Source organism: Psammomys obesus, unplaced genomic scaffold, assembly GCF_907164565.1.
Source record: "Psammomys obesus unplaced genomic scaffold, mPsaObe1.curated_primary_1811, whole genome shotgun sequence".
Lineage (NCBI taxonomy): Eukaryota > Metazoa > Chordata > Mammalia > Rodentia > Muridae > Psammomys > Psammomys obesus.
The window spans coordinates 34,149,652-34,169,108 of record NW_026596079.1 but is presented as its reverse complement, the minus strand read 5'-3'; the positions used below and the strand labels follow the sequence as shown (position 1 = coordinate 34,169,108).

The following is a 19,457-nucleotide window of genomic DNA, read 5'->3' as shown; positions in this document are numbered from 1 at the left end:
ATAGAATTACTTTGGGGACAGAAGATGCAAATCGAGACTACCACTTGATCCTTCTAAATCATTCATAAAACTTTGCTGTTGTTTTGTTCAGTTGAACATTAACAGACGATAGAAAGCCAATCCTATTTTGTATAGAAAATAGTTGAGAGTGAGGCAAATATTTGACCAAAATGTTGAGTTTCAGGGACTGGGAATCGTGAGTCAATGAATGCATCTTTGTAAAGGAAAGTAAAAAACCTGGAACTGCGAACTTACATTTGTTAAAATCTCAGAAAAGAAAACAAGAAAAAAAAAAAAAAAGGAAAAAAGAAAGTTACCTCAGGCTGTGCCAGTTCTGTCAGCCTAGAGCAGAGCCTCAGCGGCTCTCACAGCTCCCCGCCGGCCCCGCCCCGCCGGTCCCTCCCGCCGGCCCCGCCCCGCAGGCCCCGCCCCGCTGGTCTCGCCACAGTGGCCCAGATGGCTCCGCCCTTCCCCCCGCCCAGCGTTGTAAAATGCTCGACGGATCCCGCCCACTACCCTCTATCGACCAATAAAAAATGTTTTCGTCATTTGCCACCGCCAGGTCGCGGGTGACGCGCGGCGTCTCCCCGCCCTTTCTCCCCGCCGCCCCAGGGTTCTAGGAAGATGGCGAAGGTCACAGAGCGTTACGATGTGACTTGGGAAGGTAATTTCGGGCGGGGAGGGTGCAGGACGACCCAAAGCCCTGGGAAATGGTTCAGAAGGACCCAGCGTCCCGGGAGAGATTCGTAGTCCGCTAAGTCCTCCGCCGGGTTGCTCTCCCTGCACGGGCCAAACCGAGTGGAGACTGAGGCCGGTTCCTTCCTGGGCCTAGCCCCGGGGCTGTGGAGTACCCTGTCGCGTTTCCGTGTCCTTACACAGATCCACCTGACTCTCTCCGCACTGGTCCTGTCATCCTCTATGCAGAAGGCAGGAGGAACGCGGGGCTGCGACTGTCACACTGCATGTCGTTTCTGGGAGGCGTGGAGGAGGCGGGATCGATGTGTTGAAGCTTCTTTGAAGCCATGAAATAGGTCCACTGAGGTCTGTGCTAAGTGTTTGGAAGAGTTGGAGTTACAGAAATGGTGTGTTGGAGATCCATTAACAAATGTGATCCTTCAACATGCACGTTCTGTTTTGTTCTCGTTTCAGAACCAGGTTTTGAATGTCTCCCCTCCTAATTTCACTGTCCAAACCTACTCAAAGCACACACAACCTAGCTTCCTACTTACATTCTGCCAATTAATTGTTTTTCCTGAACTCTAACTGGTTGATTTGGACGCATGTGTTCACATGTAGTCTTTTCCTTTTGGTTGATCAAAAGTAGGGAATCTTTTAAATAAAACACCCAAATCTTAGATCAGCCATTTGCCTCTCTCAGAAACGTTGATGGGAGTCATGTGTAAGAAAATAACAGTTTTATTAAAGCTTGGAATTTGTGTTCACGGGCAGTCCCAGCAGTTAGCACAGGGTCGTGTACTACAGTTGCCATTTTGGCCATAGAACACTTTCGCGGCCTCTTTAACCTGTAGAGTAAAATTTACATTTATTGTTTGATCGTGAATAATTCTCAAATATAAAAGGGAAAAGTTTATTATATTGAATAAAAATCTTAAGTGCTAGTTCTATATGTCAAGTAACACACCTTCAAAGAGCCCCAACCTTCAAAGAGTTTAATGGAGCAACAAACCTATCAATTCATTTTTAAAAAGTTTGTATCAATAAGTACCCTTCAGCTGTAAAGTAGGTAGGTGAATGGGTATTCTTTTCAGTGCTTCTGAAAATGTTATAAATATTTCATAGTATTTCAAAAGTGAAATTATGAATGTATGTGAAGGATAGCATTTAAAAGCTGTTAGCCTGTGTACAATCAATGGGCAAGTAGTTATGTCAGCAAGCAAAGTGATTGTATGTAGTTTGGTACTTTCCTATAGGCATTCTAAAGTGTAGTGGTGTACCTAGATTTGGAATAGTTACTTCTGTACAAATTTGTTGAGCAACAAAAGAAGAAATAATTTTAAATTGGTCAGTCAACTCTTAACATGAGAGAAAAGGTTGTGCTATTGGTTGATAGTATTATGTCACTCTGCTGAAAGATCTGGCTCTTGCTGGTGTGTAGCCTGAGCCACTGCCTGTCCCTAATTTGTGAGGTGGCTCTGCTTGTCTTTCCCAAATTGTGTAATTTGCCATGCTCTTGTCTTAGAGGTAGGTACATGCCATTCCTTCCACATTGAACTTGCAGATTGATCGGATTGATTGGCCAGTGGGTCTCCCGGATCCACCTGTCTGTTCCCATTATTGAGATTAAGGGAGGGTGTGGCCATGTCCAGCTCTTTGCAAGGGTTCTTGGGATTGGAACTAAGGTCTCTATCCTTCTATAGCAAGCACTTTACCAGCTGAGCCATCTCTCTCCCCAACCTCTTGCTTTTGTTTCTTAACATCCTCGGTTCATTTCACATTTTTCTCACTGTTCTTTTTATGAGTTCTCTGCATCCATTTGCTCCCAAATTCTGGAACACACTAGATTGTTTTCACATCTCACTAGTGCATTACAGTACATAATTGGAAATGTACTTCTCAAGTTTATATACATTGAAAGAAATTATTTTTCCCTTGAAATTTAGTACCCACCCCATCCCTTAAACCCATGGTAATTTTCATTATCTTGTATCTGACTTCATGCAAGTTTGTGGGACAGTAAATAATTTTTAAAAGGCATGCTGCTTTATATAAGTGAATCTGTGATGTAGTATTCCAGAAGTCATATTGGAGTAGAGTAAATACAGGGGTGGAGAAAGGAGTTTGAACAAAAGAAGCAGAGTTGAAAGAGGGCTGTTTCTTCTGTTCCCAAGGTCAACAATGAGACCCAGTCCTTAGGAAAAGATGAACAGGATAGCCCCTTTGAAATCTCTCATGTTGATACTAACCCCAGTGCAGAGACAGTAGTTAAGAGCATGTACAAGAGAGTGGCGAGTAGCTTACATACACAGTGTGTAATAAGATGACTTTGGCTTTGAAGAGCATGTCTTCCTGGGGAATAGCCTAAAATGAAAAGTATATTCAAGAGAAGATTTCCCCCAAATTTGATTTCTAGACAGAAGTTGTCTCTCATCTTACTTTACATTTACGGTAACCAAAATTTTGTAGTATTTTACACTTTCTAGAATAGTCTATGTAAATTACTTAGTATAAGGAACCCTAAACTCGGACCACATAAATGGGGGCAATGTATGTGTGAAGTTGGATAAAAGACTGTAATAATGCCTATTAGGAGTTCACAAGTGCATAACCTTTTAATAGAAATCAAAATCAGCTTCGACAAAACACAAAAGCCCAAACCACAGCAATTTCCAAATGTGTGGGCTCTTGGTTTTGCTGCCTTTCATGAGAGACCTATAACGCTTGAATTCTTTTTATTGAACAACCACAGTGGTAGAAATGTTAAATGATAAATCCCAAATCACTACTTTTAGGTTGATGAGTTAGAGTTGATTTAATACTAGTCCTCTGACTAGATCTTTTGCTCTGTCTGCTTCCTAGTGCTTGCAGCCAGGCATGAGCATACTTTTTCCAATGAAGAACCAGATAGTAAATGTTAGTGGCTTTGTCTATTATTTGGTTTGTATTGGCTCTTCTTGTAACATTGCAGCACAGGGGCGGGGTGGGGGGAAGGAGTAGGTTCTAATAAAATTTTGCTTGCAAAGCAATTGGCTTCAAATTTTGGCCATGCAGTGGTAGTTTCTTGACTCAAGTTAACATCCTCTGATATAAATACAAAGTGAAGAGCAAGCCAGAGATGTTGTAATTAGAACAAGATAGTGTTTGCAGTTATAATTGAATACAGACTAACCTAGGGAGAAACTTCAAAATCTGCTGGCTCAGGGACCTTAAGAGAATTAGCAGTATGTATAAATTCTGAACAAACTGTTGAAATATTAGCAGTAGCCATTGTTTAGAAGTTCTTACTGTGTCAGGTCCTGTTTTCAACACATACAATTAATTAAGAATGCTCACTACAATAGCCAAATTATTTAAGTATTGTTTTTTTTTGTTTTAAATTTTATTATTAAATACACTTTATTCACTTTGTATCCCCCCATAGGCTCCTCCCTCCTCCCCTCCCGATACCACCCTCCCTACCCCTTCTTCACCCATGCCCCTCCCCAAGTTCACTGATAGGGGAGGTCCACCTCTCCTTCCTTCTGATCTTACTCTATCAGATCACATCAGGAGTGGCTGCATTGTCATCTTTTGTGGCCTAGTAAGGCTGCTCCCCCGTCAGGGGAAGGTGATCAAAGAGCAAGCCAATCAGATTATGTCGGAGGCAGTCCCTCTTCCCATTACTATGGACTCTAAACTGCCATGGGCTACATCTGTGCAGGGGTTCTAGGTTATCTCCATGCCTGGTACTTGGTTGGAGTATGAGTCTCTGGGAAGACCCCTGTGTTCAAATTTTCTGGTTCTGTTGCTCTCCTTGTGAAGTTCCTGTCCTCTCCAGATCTTAACTATTTCCCACTTCTTACATAAGATTCCATGCACTCTGCCCAACAGTTAGCCATAAGTCTCAGCATCTGCTTTGATAGTCTGCAGGGCAGAGCCTTACAGAGGCCCTCTGTGGCAGGTTCCTAGGTTGTTTCCTGTTTTCTTCTTCTTCTGATGTCCATCCTCTTTGCCTTTAGGGATGGGGATTGAGCATTTTAGTTAGGGTCCTCTCTCTTGATTAGTTTCTATAGATGTACAGATTTTAGTAGGTTTATCCTATGTTTTATGTCTATATGAGTGAGTATATACCATGTGTGTCTTTCTGCTTCTGGGACAGCTCACTCAGGATGATCCTTTCCAGGTCCCACCATTTACCTGCAAATTTCATGATTTCCTTATTTTTCATTACTGAGTAATACTCCATTGTATAGATGTACCACGATTTCTGCATCCATTCTTCATTTGAGGGGCATCTGGGCTGTTTCCAGGTTCTGGCTATTACAAATAAAGCTGCTACAAACATGGTTGAGCAAATGTCCTTATTGTGTCCTTGAGCCTCTTTTGAATATATGCCTAGGAGTGGTATGGCTGGATCTTGAGGAAGCGCTATTCCTAGTTGTCTGAGAAAGCACCAGATTGATTTCCAGAATGGTTGTACAAGTTTTCATTTCCACCAGCAGTGGAGGAGGGTTCCCCTTTCTCCACAACCTCTCCAGCATGTGTTGTCCCTTGAGTTTTTCATCTTGGCCATTCTGATGGGTGTAAGGTGAAATCTCAGGGTTGTTTTGATTTGCATTTCCCTGATGGCTAATGAACGTTCAGCAGTTTGCATATTGCATTTCCACTCTTGACCTTTGTTACAGATAAGAATAAGAAAGCATGTGTGTACTCAGCTGGATTGTTGTACCTAAACTATGTGTCTTAGTTCAGGCCAATACAATAGATACACCCCATAGTGAATTTTTCTGTTTTTTAGTATTATCATTTATTACAATGTATTCAATTTGTATCCTGGCTGTGGCCCCTCCCTAATCTCCTGCTAATCCCACCCTCCCTCCATCTTCTCCTCCTATCCATCTCCCCTAGTCCAATGATAGGAGAGGTCCTCTTCCCCTTCTATCTAACCCAAGCCTAACAGGTCTCAGGAGGACTGGTTGCATTGTCTTCCTCTGTAGCTGCACCCCTCCTTCCCCCACAGGGAGGTGATCAAAGAGTCTGCTACTGAGTTCATGTCAGAGACAGCCTCTCTTCCCCTTTCTAGGAAACCCACTTGAAGACTAAGTCTATGGGCTACATCTGAGCTGGGGTTTTAGGTCCATTTATTTATTTATTTATTTATTTATTCATTCATTCATTCATTTATTTATTTATTGACTCTGTTGGTCTCCTTTTGGAGCTCCTGGGAGCTCCTGTCCCCTCCAGATCTTTAGTCATTAGGCAGATGCAAATCAAAATAACACCCATCAGAATGACTGAGATCAAAATCTCAAGTGACAGCACATGCTGAAGAGAAAGTGGAGGAAGGGAAACCCTCCTCCATTGCTGGTGAGAATGCAAATTTGTACAATCACTTTGGAAATCAATCTGGCACTTTTTCAGACAATTAGGAATAGTGCTACCTCAGGATCCAGCTATACCACTCCTAGGCATGTATCTGAAATATGCTCAGCTCTACAACAAGGACATTTGACCATCCATGTTTGTAGCAGCTCTATTCGTAATAGCCATAATCTGGAAACAACCTAGATGTGTCTCAACAGAGGAATGAATACAGAAATTGTACATTTACACAATGGAATACTACTCAGCAATTAAAAACAAGGAAATCATGAAATTTGCAGGCAAATGGTGGGAACTTGAAAAGATCATCTTGAGTGAGGTAACCCAGAAACACAAAGACACATAGCATATGCTCACTAATAAGTGATTATTAGACATATATAGGATAAGCATAGCAGAATCTATATGCCTAAAGAAGCTAAACAACAAGAAAGACCCTAGGGAAGATGCTGAATCCTCATTCAGAAGGGCAAATGCAATAGATATCAGAAGCAGGAGAACAGGACAGGAGGGCCTCTGAAAGACTCTACTGATTGAGATATTGAAGCAGAGGCTGAGAATTAGAGCACAGTGGAAGTTTTAAACCATAAGTTGTTTCCATACTATTCTGGAGATTAGGAAGTGGGAGGTAGGTCCTGGCAGATCCATTGTCTAGTGAGGATTAGACAACTAATGGCAGAAAGCAATAAAAAGACAGAGTCTCTTATATATTGTGAGGGCACTGATTGTCTCCCAAAGGCCCATCACCACTTTAGGTAATACATAAACGGAACCAGATTAGATATGCTTTTAAAATATTTTGTTTTTGTTTTATAATCAGTTTTTTGTTTTGTTTTGTTTTGTTTTGTTTTGTTTTCCCTAATGGTTCTGGTAAAGGCATTCTGGCTCTCAACTCTTGGAGGAAGGACAAAAGTCTGTGTATATGGAAGACATAGGGGTTGAATTCATTTTGTGGCTTCCATAGTAATGGGAAGAGGGAATGCCTCTGACATGAACTGATTGGCCTGCTCTTTGATCACCTCCACCTGAGGGTGGAGCGCCTTACCAGGCCACAGAGAATGACAATGCAGCCACTCCTGATGAGATCTGATAGACTAAAATCAGAAGGATGGAGAGGGGGACCTCCCCTATTAGTGGACTTGGGGAGGGGCATGAGTGGAGAAGGGGAGGGCAGGTAGGATTGAGAGGGGAGGAGGTAGGGAGCTACAGGGGGGATACAAAGTGAATAAAGTGTAATTAATAAAGGCTAAAAAAAGATTAAAAAAATAAAATAATAAAAAAATTATTTTTTTTCCCTAACTGATAGCACTGTGTACACACTAGAGAAGAAAACTGGATTCCTATCCTATGCCACATGTGAAAATTAACTCAAAATGGGTAAATATAGAAATTTGAGATATAAAATTATTCAATACTTTTTAAAAAAATTCAGAAGCCCTCTTCTGTCATAACCTACCTGTGTTATCTAATACTCATGCTGGCTCATTCCTGTGATAATGATATTCATCCACTCATTAGGACAGAGCCCTAAAGATCTAATAAGTACTTAAAGGTTCTGCTTCAATCTGCTTGTGTTAGGAATAGGATTTCCAGCTCATGGACTTCGGGAGAGACATTCAAATGACAACAGAGTTCTTTAGTCTAGAATTTCCTTTTGAATTGTAATTTGCAAAGTTATTCTTCTGTGTTATCAATGCAGCTAATGCAATTGATCTTACTGCCATTATTCATACCATCTCCAAAGTTCAACCAAAAATTTTCTTTGTTTTAATTGTCCTCTTGTTTACTTCCGTGCATGACAGTGTATTATGAAGGAAATTTGAGATGACTATCCCATTGTTATTGATAGCCCAATATAATTCTCTGTGAAAATTATTGAAAAAGTTTTAAATCTGTAAGTAAATTGCAAGAAAACATATTGAATATTTTGAGATGTCTATATAAAATTGAATGTTTTTTTTTCAGGGTATGTTTTTTTTTTCTCATTTATTTATTTCACTCACTTTTCATTGTAGCGCCTTTCCTCCTCCCCTCCCAGTGCTACCTTCTCTTCCTCTCCCTTCTCCCCATACCTTTTCCCCACTCCCTTTCCCATCCACCCCAGCTCATGTTGCATCAGGACTGAAAGCATCATCTTCCCCTGTGGGCTGGCAAGGGGAAAATGATCAAAAAGCTAGCATGTGAGTCCATGTCTGATGCAGTCCTCACTTCCCTTACTAAAAGCCTAAGCTGCCCATCTTGTACATCTTTGTAGGGGGGTCTAGGTCCAGTTCGTGCATAATCCTTGGTCATGCTTCAATTTCAGCAAACCCCTCTGGATCATGGTTAGTTGTCTCTGTTTTGCTTGTAGAGCTACTGTTACTTCTGGGTTCTTTTCTCTTCCCTCCCACTATTCCCCAAGAGTTCTTACACGTTGACCAATGTTTGTCTGTGAGTCTCAACATCTGTTTTGAGGTGCTGCTGGGTAGAGCCTCTTATAAGACAACTCTGACAGGTTCCTGTCTGCAGGCTTAGTAGGGTATTGTTCATAGTGTCAGAGGTTGGCACTCTCTATAGGGTTGGTGTTTGGTTGGGGCAGGCATTGGATGGGCATTCCCTCAATCTCTGCTCTGTCTTTATCCTTCCACATCTCATAGGTAGGATAAATTTTGGGTTGAAGTTTTTGGGGGTGCTTTAGTGCTTTTTTTAAAAAAAATTCCCTGGCTTTTATCAAACTCCTGAAAGTAGTGTTTACTTCCCCTCCACTCTCCACCTAAGACCTACAGTTGCCCAAGGTGATAGAGGGCCTTTGTTGCTGGTGTTCTTTACATTTAAAGATGGTTGCGATATCACAGATTTACCTACAACTTAGATGTTGATTTCATTAAGTCAGTATTTTGTCATCTAGCATATGTTCATATGTATATATGGTAAAGAGCTTGAATATTACATTTTTTTCAGAAATGCGAGATAAAATGAGAAAATGGAGAGAAGAAAACTCAAGAAATAGTGAACAAATTATGGAAGTTGGAGAAGAATTAATTAATGATTATGCTTCTAAGCTTGGAGATGACAGTAAGTTCTCAGTTATGTGTAGGATCAGCATGTCTTAAGTAGGAATGTTCATTTTTTAAATGTGTCTTTTGTAGCAGTTTACCTGTTAGTTACATCACTTCCTTGTTTCAGGAAACGTAATGAATGGTACTTTAGTTTAAGGAGGATTTATAATTGTTGGTAGTAATATCAGTTACTTTTCTGTTGCTGTCACAGCAACATGACTGTGGCAGCTAATATAAGGAAGAGTCAATTTGCAAGTTTTATTTCAGCTTAGTACAGGCTAGAGTCTTATAGAAAAAGAACCTCAGTTGAGAAAATGCCTCCACCGGTTTGTCCTGTGGGCAATCCCCTGGTGCATTTTCTTCACTGAGATGTGTATGGGAGGGCCCAGTTCACTGTGGGTGGGATCACCTCTGGGCTGGTGGTATTGGGTTATAGAAAGCAGACTGAGGGAGCCAATACAATAAGCTGCACTCCTCCATCGCCTCTTTATTGTTCCTGCCTCCATGTTTCTATGTTGACTGTGTGCTCTGACTTTTTTGGATAATAAATTTCAAGCTGTGAGAGAAAATAAAACCTTTCTTCCCCAGATCGCTTTTAGTCATGGTACTTTATCACAGCAACAGAAACTCCAGATAAGACAGTTTATTTGGATTTATGGTTCTAGGAGATAAGTCCATAGTGTTGGTAGAAGCAGGAAGCTGAAGACTCACTTCTTTTTTTTTTAATAATTTAATATTATTTATACATTTATTTATTACAATTTGTTCACTTTGTAGCCCCACTTCAGCTTCCTCCCAGTCCCACCCACCATCCCTCTTTCCCCCCTATGCCCTTTCCCTAGTCGGCTGTTAGGGGAGGACCTCCTCCCCTTCTATCTGACCCTAGCTTATCAGGTCTCATCAAGGCTGGCTGCATCATCATCCTCTGTGGCCTGGCAAGGCTGCACCCCCCCCCCCCAGGGGGAGGTGATCAAAGAGCCAGCCACTGAGTTTATGTCAGAGTCAGCCCCTATACCCTTTACTATGGAGCCCACTTAGAAACTGAACAGCCAATGGGCTTCGTTTGAACAGGGGGTCTAGGTCCTCTCCATGCATGGTCCTAAGTTGGAGTATCAGTCTCTGCTTGACCCCCTGGGCCCAGGTATTTTGGGCCCAGGTATTCTGTTGTTCTCCTTGTGGAGTTCTTGTCCCCTCCAGGTCTTTATATCTCCCTCTTCTTCCATAAGGATTTCAGCACTCTGCCCAAAGTTTGGCTATGAAGACTCACTTCTTGAACCATAGTCATGATTGAGACGCTTTGAAACCTCACATTCTACCCCCAAAGATATACTTCTCCAGGAAGGTCATTTCTCCTAGGTCTCCCCAAACAAATGGTAACTGAGTTATCTAGGGCCAGGGAGTGTGGAGGACAGTCTTACTCAAATCCCCGCTGTAGTAAGGCCATTCAGCAGGCACTTTTGTTTTAAAGGCTCACAAAACTAGTAAATGTTTGGCCAGTATAGATTTCACAGTGACATTCTAATCTTGTCAAAATGTGTTTCATAGAGATTTTTAAATTTAGTACGTGTTAAATTATCTATTTTTACTTCAGAGGATTTTATCTTGCTGAATTCATATAAAGATGTATTCTTATTTTTATAAATAATATTGCTAATTTTTTAAAAAAATTATCTTTTTATTAATTACAGTTTATTCACTTTGTATCCCAGCTATAGCCCCCTCACCCCTCCCCTCCCAATTCCACCCTCCCTCCTTCATCTCCTTCCATGCCCCTCCCAGGGGAGGTCCTCCTCCCCTTCCACCTGACCCTAGCCTATCAGGTCTCATCAGGACCGGCTGCTAATTTTTAGTAATCAATAATGTTCTCTAAAATTTTGAAAGTAGGAGAATTTATTAATTTCTGTTTTGGAAATTTCTATATTAAATTCATTTTTTTTCTCATCTCATATCTAGTTTGGATCATATATGAGCAGGTGATGATTGCAGCCCTAGACTATGGTCGGGATGACTTGGCATTGGTAACTATTTAAACTAATTATATTTTACCCTATATTTAATTCATATTTAATTTATATATTTGTTTTTATGAATTATACATTAGTAAGTAGTTACAGTTTTGAATTCTTTTTTAAATACAAGGCTGGGGTTGTAACTCAGGGATAGAATGCTTGGCTAGCTTATAGAGAAGGTTCTAAGTTCACTTTCTAGCATCATGCACACAAAGAAAAACAACAAAACACCATACTGATGAAACACTAGATGATGCTGCATACTTTGAGGCACAGTAGAAACTACTTAGAGCTTTTTTTTAAAAAGTAAATCATTATGAGATGTAATTACAATTGCTCTTTTTGTTTTGTTTAACCCATTATGTTTTCAGTTTTGTCTTCAGGAGTTAAGAAGACAATTCCCTGGTAGTCACAGAGTTAAGCGGTTAACAGGAATGCGATTTGAAGCAATGGAAAGGTAAACATATCTAGTGAACAATATAATTTCTCTTAAACATGTCAGACGGGATGCTGAAGCTATGTCCACAGTACATCGTTGATGCAAAAGGCCTTTGTGCTCCTGAGTGCTGTTTAATATAGTGCTTCTCAATGTAGATCCTATCCGTTCCTCTAGGAGTAGCATTTGGCATGAAGTGTAACCCAGTTGCCAACTTGTGGCTAGTGAAATTAGGTCATGCTTTACCATAAGAACTGATTTTAGATCCCAGTTCTAACATTGTCTAGTTTTTGACTTGACAAATGATTAAAATTTTTCAGCTTTAATCCTATAAAATAAGGGCATTGTCAAGTTGAAATAGGGTTTGCGGGAAACGCACACATACATACACTCTCACAGTACATGGAATACATAATCATCAATTAGATCAAGAGTTTTTAACCTTTTGGAAAAATAACTCCAATTTGAAAAAATCTAGCCCTGAAATTGAGAGGAGATGGTTTGTTTCAATTGAAGAACAGGTAGGGACCCATTTAGATCTAGTATCAGAAGCATGTTTATGGGGAAGTCCAGGAGAATTAAAGAGTTCATTGTGGCTAGAGTATAAGGTGAGATGGATCTTTTGGCTAGGCTTAAAGCTAGAGATCACAAGCAATTAATGGTTATGTGCCACTAATATGCCCTGGTAATGGGTGTCTACTGAAGATGTGTAGAAACCATTTTAGATTATTTAAGGAAAGCAACAACCTTTGGATTTATCTGTAAAAACATTTTATGTGACTTGTATAGTCTAACAAAGAACAGGGTTTTTTAGCCTCTTGCACTATTTTTGTAAACTGTAAAGTACATGGAGGATGGGTAAAAGGAATTAAGAGAGAGAAAATAGACTATCACATTTTAGAAGTGAAAGAAAAAGATAAAAATGACTAGATTTTTTAATCTTTTATGCTGAATTGTCTTCAATCTAAGAAAATAAAAGTTAAAATAAGAAATAGTAGGTTTTGGTAGGAATAATTGAGTTTGGTATATCATCATAGATATCAAACTGAATGAGCAATATGAATATATATTCTTGAGAGAAGTATCCATGGGACCAAACTGAAGACAACAATTTCCCTTGGTCAGCTTGTAGCGATAGGACAGTGTCATCCATGTAATAGGGAGTGAGAATGTCAACCAGTGCTACCTGTCCCTGTATGGTCAAGAATTTTGAATGTGTTTTTGCTTTTTGACATTTTGAGTAATCCTATTGTTTTTCTGATCATTAGAAACAGATATGAGTATTGGTCCACGTGTTTTGTGTTTTATCCACTTTCCCCATACACAGTGCTCATGCACAGTCAGTCTGCTAATACCAGTGTGCCTGCTGTACTCGCGTCTGCTGCTGTTCTTAAATCCTTTCTCTTTACTTCCAGGATGTAGCTAACAGCTTTAGTTTCTCTTATTCATTGTATTTCTGTGTTCTCTGCTGCAGTTTATGACTTTTAATGCACAGTCTCAAAATTCCCCTTCCCCCCAAAAAACCCACAAAAGATATTATTTCAGCTTTATTTTCTAGATTTTACCTTTGTATGTAGATGAAATTAATGGGTTTTGTGAAAGGTTTTTTTTTTTGTACATACTTTATGTTTATTTTAAGTAGACTAAGTATACGTTTACTGATAAATGAAAATGGGAAGATTTGCATAGCAGTTATGAATACGTTAAAGCCCTGTTTAAAATATTCTGTATTTATGGCATTTTAAGATAATGATTTTTGATATATCTTTCTGTTTAAATAGATATGATGATGCTATACAACTGTACGATCGAATTTTGCAAGAAGATCCAACTAACACTGTAAGTTTATACATTGTCCTGAAGGTGACTTAAAGATTAATGTAAGGTGAAATGAATTGGTTGAGAAAAAAACTGAACAGATAGTCATGAAACCAGATTGTTTCTTTTTCTTTTATATAGTTTATGCGAGCCAGGATATACATTAAAGATATTTGATGCTTTTCAATAAGATTGACTTTTCTCTTATTTAAAAAATAAGTTAGCTAAAACTTGGGGAGGGCAGATTGTGCTTACATGAAAGCCAAGCAAGGCTTGATTTCTATAATGTTAAGAAGCTTATGAAGTACCAGTTCATTTAGTGTGTATAGATTTTTTTAGTTATCCTAACTAAAAATGAAAGAAGTCATTTAAGAGATTGTTATATGGGGTTAGTAAACCAATTTCATTTTGTTTTTGCCTTTTTTCCTATTTACTACTTGAACTAAAAATAAATGTAGATGTAAATAATTCTTTATTTTAAAAATTTCCATTTGTCTTTCTTACTGTGGTAATGTTTAACCTAATATGCAGACATCATAACTTATCTCAGTCTTTCACTAAATGGAAAGTTACAGGGGGGTTGTAGATAATAGTTATCTTTATGTCTTTATTTCCATGTACAAATGTGACCACAAAAAAAATATTTTTAGAACTAAAAAGATATTTTAAAAATTGCTTTATTTTATGGGTGTGGGTGTTTTGCCCACATGTAAATCTGTGACCAATTTGTGTCCAATGCCTGTGGAGGCTAGAAGAGAATATGACATCCCTAAGGACTGGAGTTACATACAGATGGTTGTGAGCCACCATGTGGTGCTAGGGATTGAACCTGGGTCATCTGGTAGAACAACCAGTACTGTTAGTGGCTGAGACATCTCTCCAGTCCCTATTTTCGGGATTTTAAAACAAACATCAGGTTCTGGTTTTATAAAAGGAAAAGTGTGGTACAGAGCTAAACAGAGAATTCTCAATAGAGGAATATCAAATGGCAGAGAAACACTTAAAGAAATGTTCAAGGGCAGGCTCTTTGACATCCTCACCTCCCCCAGGGGAGGAGCAGTCCTGTTAGGCCACAGAGGAGGACTTTGCAACCAGCCCTGAAGATACCTGATAAAACAGGGTCAAATGAAAGGGGAGGAGGTCCTCCCCAATCAGTGGACTTGGAAAGGGGCAGGGAGGAGACCAGGGAGGGAGTGTGGGGTTGGGGAGGGAATGACGGAGCGGGATACAGCTGGGACACAGAGTTAACAAAATGTAACTAAAAAGAAAAATAAAATTAAAAAAAAAAAAAAGAAATGTTCAACGTTCTTAGTCATCAGAAAAATGCAAATCAAAATGACCCTGAGATTTCACCTTACACCCATCAGAATGGCTAAGATGAAAAACTCAAGTGACAACACATACTGGAGAGGTTGTGGAGAAAGGGGAACCCTTTTCTACTGCTGGTGGGGATGTAAACTTGTACAACCACTTTGGAAATCAATCTGGCGTTTTCTCAGACAATTAGGAATAGTAATTCCTCAAGATCCAGCTATACCACTCCTAGGCATATATCCAAAAGATGCTCAAGTATACAGCAAGGATGTTTGTTCAACCATATTCGTAGCAGCTTTATTCATAATAGTTAGAAGCTGGAAACAGCCTAGATGTCCCTCAGTTGAGGAATGGATACAGAAATTGTGGCACATCTACACAATGGAATATTACTCAGCAATAAAAACAAGGAAATCATGAAATTTGCAGATAAATGGTAGGAACTGGAAAAGATCATCCTGAGTGAGGTATCCCAGAAGCAGAAAGACACACAGGGTCTGTATTCACTCATAAGTGGATATTAGACATAAAATATAGGATAAACATACTAGAATCTGTACACCTAAGGAAGCTGATCAAGAAGGAAGACTCTGGCTAAGCTGCTCAATACCCATTCAGAAAGGCAAAGAGGATGGACATTGGAAGAGGGAGAAAACAGGGAATAGGACAGGAGCCTACCACAGAGGGTCTCTGAACGGCTCTACCCTAAAGGGTTATCGAGGTAGATGCTGAGACTCATAGCCAAACTTTAGGCAGAGTGCAGGGAATCTTATGAAAGAAGTGGAAATAGTAGGACCTGGAGAGCAACAGATTCAAAAAGTCTGGGCACATGGGTCTTTTCTGAGACTGATACTCCAGCCAAGGACCACTCATAGAGATGGCTTGGAACCCCTGCACAGAGGTAACCCATGGCGGTTCAGTGTCCAAGTGGGTTCCATAGTAATGGGGACAGGGACTGTCTCTGACAGGAACTGATTGGCCTGCTTTTTGATCACCTCCCCCTGAGGGAGGAACAGCTTTACCATACCACAGAGGTAGACAATGCAACCACTCCTGATGATACCTGATAGACTAGCATCAGAGGGAAGGGGTGGAGAACCTCCCTTATCAGTAGGGGCACAGGTGGGGAAGACGGAGGGAGGGTGGGATTAGGAGGGGAGGAGGGAGTTTGCTACAGGGAGGATACAAAATGAATAAACTGAAATAAATAATAAATAAATGAAAATGCAAAACAAAAAAAAAAAGGAAAAGTGTTACAATGGTTGATATATATAAGCTAGATTTCTTCTCTTAGTGTTATATTAGAGAAATTTTCTATAGAAACTTTTAAAAGGTTTTGCTTTCCTTTTTGGTTTTGGTTTGTTGTTATTGTAGATATTTGAATGAAATGATTTCATTTTTTTTGTGATGGTTTTCAAAATTTGGAAAACTGAGGGAAAAGTTCAGATTATGACAAACCTATCATTTAAAAAAAACAAAAATAACATTCATTAGTTTGTCTAGATATTGTTAATATACAGAGAAAAAACTATTTTTAAAATAGTTTTCTAAACTTAACATCTTAATAGTTTGCCATCTGCCTTAGAAAAAGTTACTTTAAAAAAGTGCCCATTAGGACTAGAGAAAGTCTCCGCAGTTAAGAGCTCTGGTTGTTCTTCCAGAGAACCCAGGTTCCATTTCCAGTACCACATAGTGACTCACAACCATGAGTAACTCCAGGCTCAGGGCATCTGATGCCCTCTATTGACTTTGCAAGTCCCGGGTACAAGCACAATACACAGACATGTGTGGCATGCAGACAAAACACCCATACACATAAAATAAATTATAAAGTACCACTTTTCTATTGCTAAAGTATTTCTATGAGTACTTTAAGAATTTTAAGAATTTACTAGTTTGCTTTGTCATATATTGACAAAATTAAAATCAAGTTTTTGGAGTTTCTCAGTTTCTTATGCTGTTCACACGTAAGTTAATATGAGTAACTAATAATTTGTTTTCTTGGAATCAAACATGTTACTTCTGCTTTGGTTTAAGTAGGGGCATTTTTAGTAAATTACTTCCCTTAAAGACAAGAACTGAAGATGTGGCTGAGTGGTAGAGTACTTTTGGAATCCTGATTTTCATCTCCAAGATGAAAAGAGTTGGTAGTTTATTATTTAATATGACTTTATCTTTGTCCTGCTTTTCATAGTTTATGGATTTTTGTAGTTTTTAAGACTGGCTCAAAGAGAAATCCACCTCTTCTTTCAGAGTAGTGAGGTGACAGCAAGTAGATCCCATTAGTTAGACAGGTTGAACAAGGTGACTGGATTCAGGTTTTTCAAATATATTATTGCTTATGAAATCTTATCAGATCTTCCCAAGCTCTTCTTTTTTTCCCCAAACATCTCTTGAATATTCCTCATAAGACAATAAACTGTTTTGTGATATAATAATAAAACCCAGCTCTGTTCTTTTACATGTAGGAAGCAGTGTACTAGGCATTGAGGGGCCCTAGTACGTAAGCCATTGAGGATTTAAAGCTAACATGTCTATTAGAAGACTTCACTTTAGTATTAAACAGTTGGGTTACTGTGTTGAGGAATCCCTGTTTCTTTTTATAAAGCAAATTTGAGGTATAACCTCAAAGATGAAAGTCCTGCACTGTCTAAAAGTGATCAACTGACCCTTTTTTGTCTTGTCTTCTGTGTTTAATGAAGAAATGATCTATACATCCAGTTTTAAAGACTCATTCTCATTCACACACATTCATTATTCCTTCAATGAATAAAAACACTGTTTGCACTCGGTGCCAGACAGAAGGGGGCATTACATACAGTGTTGCCTTGTCTTTGTTTTTCAGAGGGTTTCATTATATGACAAACATCTTTTGGACCTTGAAATCAGTTTATTAAACTTTGATTCTTTTGTGACTTTCTATGTGAGTTTTGACCCTCAGAGGCTGTAAAGAGTGAATGTGGCTTAAGTGAAACAAAGACAGTGAGTTGGAGAAAGACATTAAATCCCAAGTGAATGGTGCAAGGTTTCACATTAAGTACAGAGGGAAGGGAAGAATGTGGTGATTAGAATTAACTTTTCAGGCTTTTGAAAAGACAATAAATGGGATACTTTCTCCTTATCTAATTTTTAAGATTTGTACAATATATTTTTAAAAAGTTTTGATACTTACATTAAAAACTATAAATAGGAAAACAATACATGGAAAAAAAATAAGTCATGCCCTTGAGCCCAGGTCCTCGTTGGCTTTCTCTGGTTTGCTTTCTGAGAAATTTTTTTTAATGCATTGACAAGGTGCATAAGGGTGCATGTCTCTCTCCATGTGTACGTGTATATGTGTGTGTTGTTGATCAAGTACTTTAAGTTTTATTTTGGATCTAGCTAGAATTGCCTTCGTTTTTTGTGAGCGTACTTTGAGGTCACACTTTCTTTGTGGCAGGAGAACCTGCAACTCCTCTCCTTTGCTAAGCAACTCTTCTTTCCTTTCTGGGTCCTGAAATCTAGAATTTGGGGAATAATAGATTGTGTTTTATTGGATAATCCTTTAATCCATTTCTAGATGTTATTTCTCAGCAGTCTATTTTTAGAAGATGTATCCTGTATCCTGTCTTCTACAAAACTTGCTTCTTAGTCCAATTGTGTATAAAATTTTAGACAACTTGTGACTATTTTGATGAAGATTTATGAATGATCTTAAAATTTAAAGCTTTATGCATGTGTTTTGTTTGTTTGTTTTAGACAGGGTATCTGGACCTGTCCTAGTTAGTTACCATTGCTGTGATGAAACACCATGACTGAAAGCAGCTTGGGGAAGCTCAAGACTTTATTTGGCTTATATTTCCATGTTACTGTTGATCATTGAAGGGAGTCAGGGTAGGATTCAAATAAAGTGGTAACCTAGAGGTAGGAGCTGATACAGAGCTCATGATGGAGAGCTACTTACTGTCTTGATCTTCATGACTCTTTTAGCCTTCCTTCTTATAGAACCCAGGACCACCAGTAAGCTGGGACCTCCCATCAATCACTAAGAAACTGCACTTACAGTTCGCCTACAGCCAGATCTTTTGGAGGCATTTTCTCAGATGAGGCTCCCTCCTCTCCGATGACTCTTGTTTGTGTCAAGTTGATATAAAACTAGCCAGCATGGTAACATAGGCTGACCTGGAATTCACTTTGTGTTCAAGGATGGTCTTGGACTTTCATCTTCCTGCATCAGTCTCCAATGCTAGGGGAATATAGACATTTAAAACTGTGTCTATACATAGCTTCTATATGGTCTGAATTGGAAAATCTTGCAGGAACAATTCTGTTCAAATTGTGTTCATTTCCAAGTATGGCTTCCCTGTACCCACTTCTCTCTTTACTATTTCAACAAAAATAAGAATATCCTGTATGCCCTATTGAGGTGCTGAAGGATGTATATTATTTTTGCTAAACAGATTTAACCTAGAAGAGTCAATTCTTTGAAACCAGGTATTGAATATTATTAATTTGGTTTCTTTTGAAGAAAACAGAATCGGATATAGGATATGTTGTTGGCCAGTTTATTCTTTTTTGAGCAGTAAATTGTGATGTGTTCTATTTTTTAGTAGAGTAGGTTCCATTGTTGCACGTAGTTTCTTCAGAACTATTATTATATTTTATAATGTAGCTAGATTGTTAAATCAGAATATTGATTTAGGTTAAGGGATAAATTTTTGGTGTTAGTATAGGCGAAAATTCCAATTTTTTTCAAAGGTTCATTCTTAATTTTTAAGTGTGTGTGTGTGTGTGTGTGTGTGTGTGTGTGTGTGTGTGTGTGTG

At 39.0% G+C, this 19,457-nt stretch overlaps 1 protein-coding gene across 2 annotated transcripts in view; it reads left to right on the top strand.

Moving 5' to 3' along the window:
* Positions 1-575: 575 nt before the first annotated feature.
* Positions 576-19,457, top strand: part of Emc2 (ER membrane protein complex subunit 2) — a 37,952-nt gene continuing 19,070 nt past the window's right edge. For both annotated transcript variants that reach the window (XM_055626754.1, XM_055626753.1), the window contains exons 1-5: positions 576-664; positions 8,980-9,093; positions 11,031-11,095; positions 11,458-11,543; positions 13,304-13,361. In XM_055626754.1, the coding sequence (XP_055482729.1) occupies positions 625-664; positions 8,980-9,093; positions 11,031-11,095; positions 11,458-11,543; positions 13,304-13,361 (363 nt within the window). In that variant the 5' untranslated portion in view covers positions 576-624. The remainder of the gene's footprint in view (positions 665-8,979; positions 9,094-11,030; positions 11,096-11,457; positions 11,544-13,303; positions 13,362-19,457) is intronic.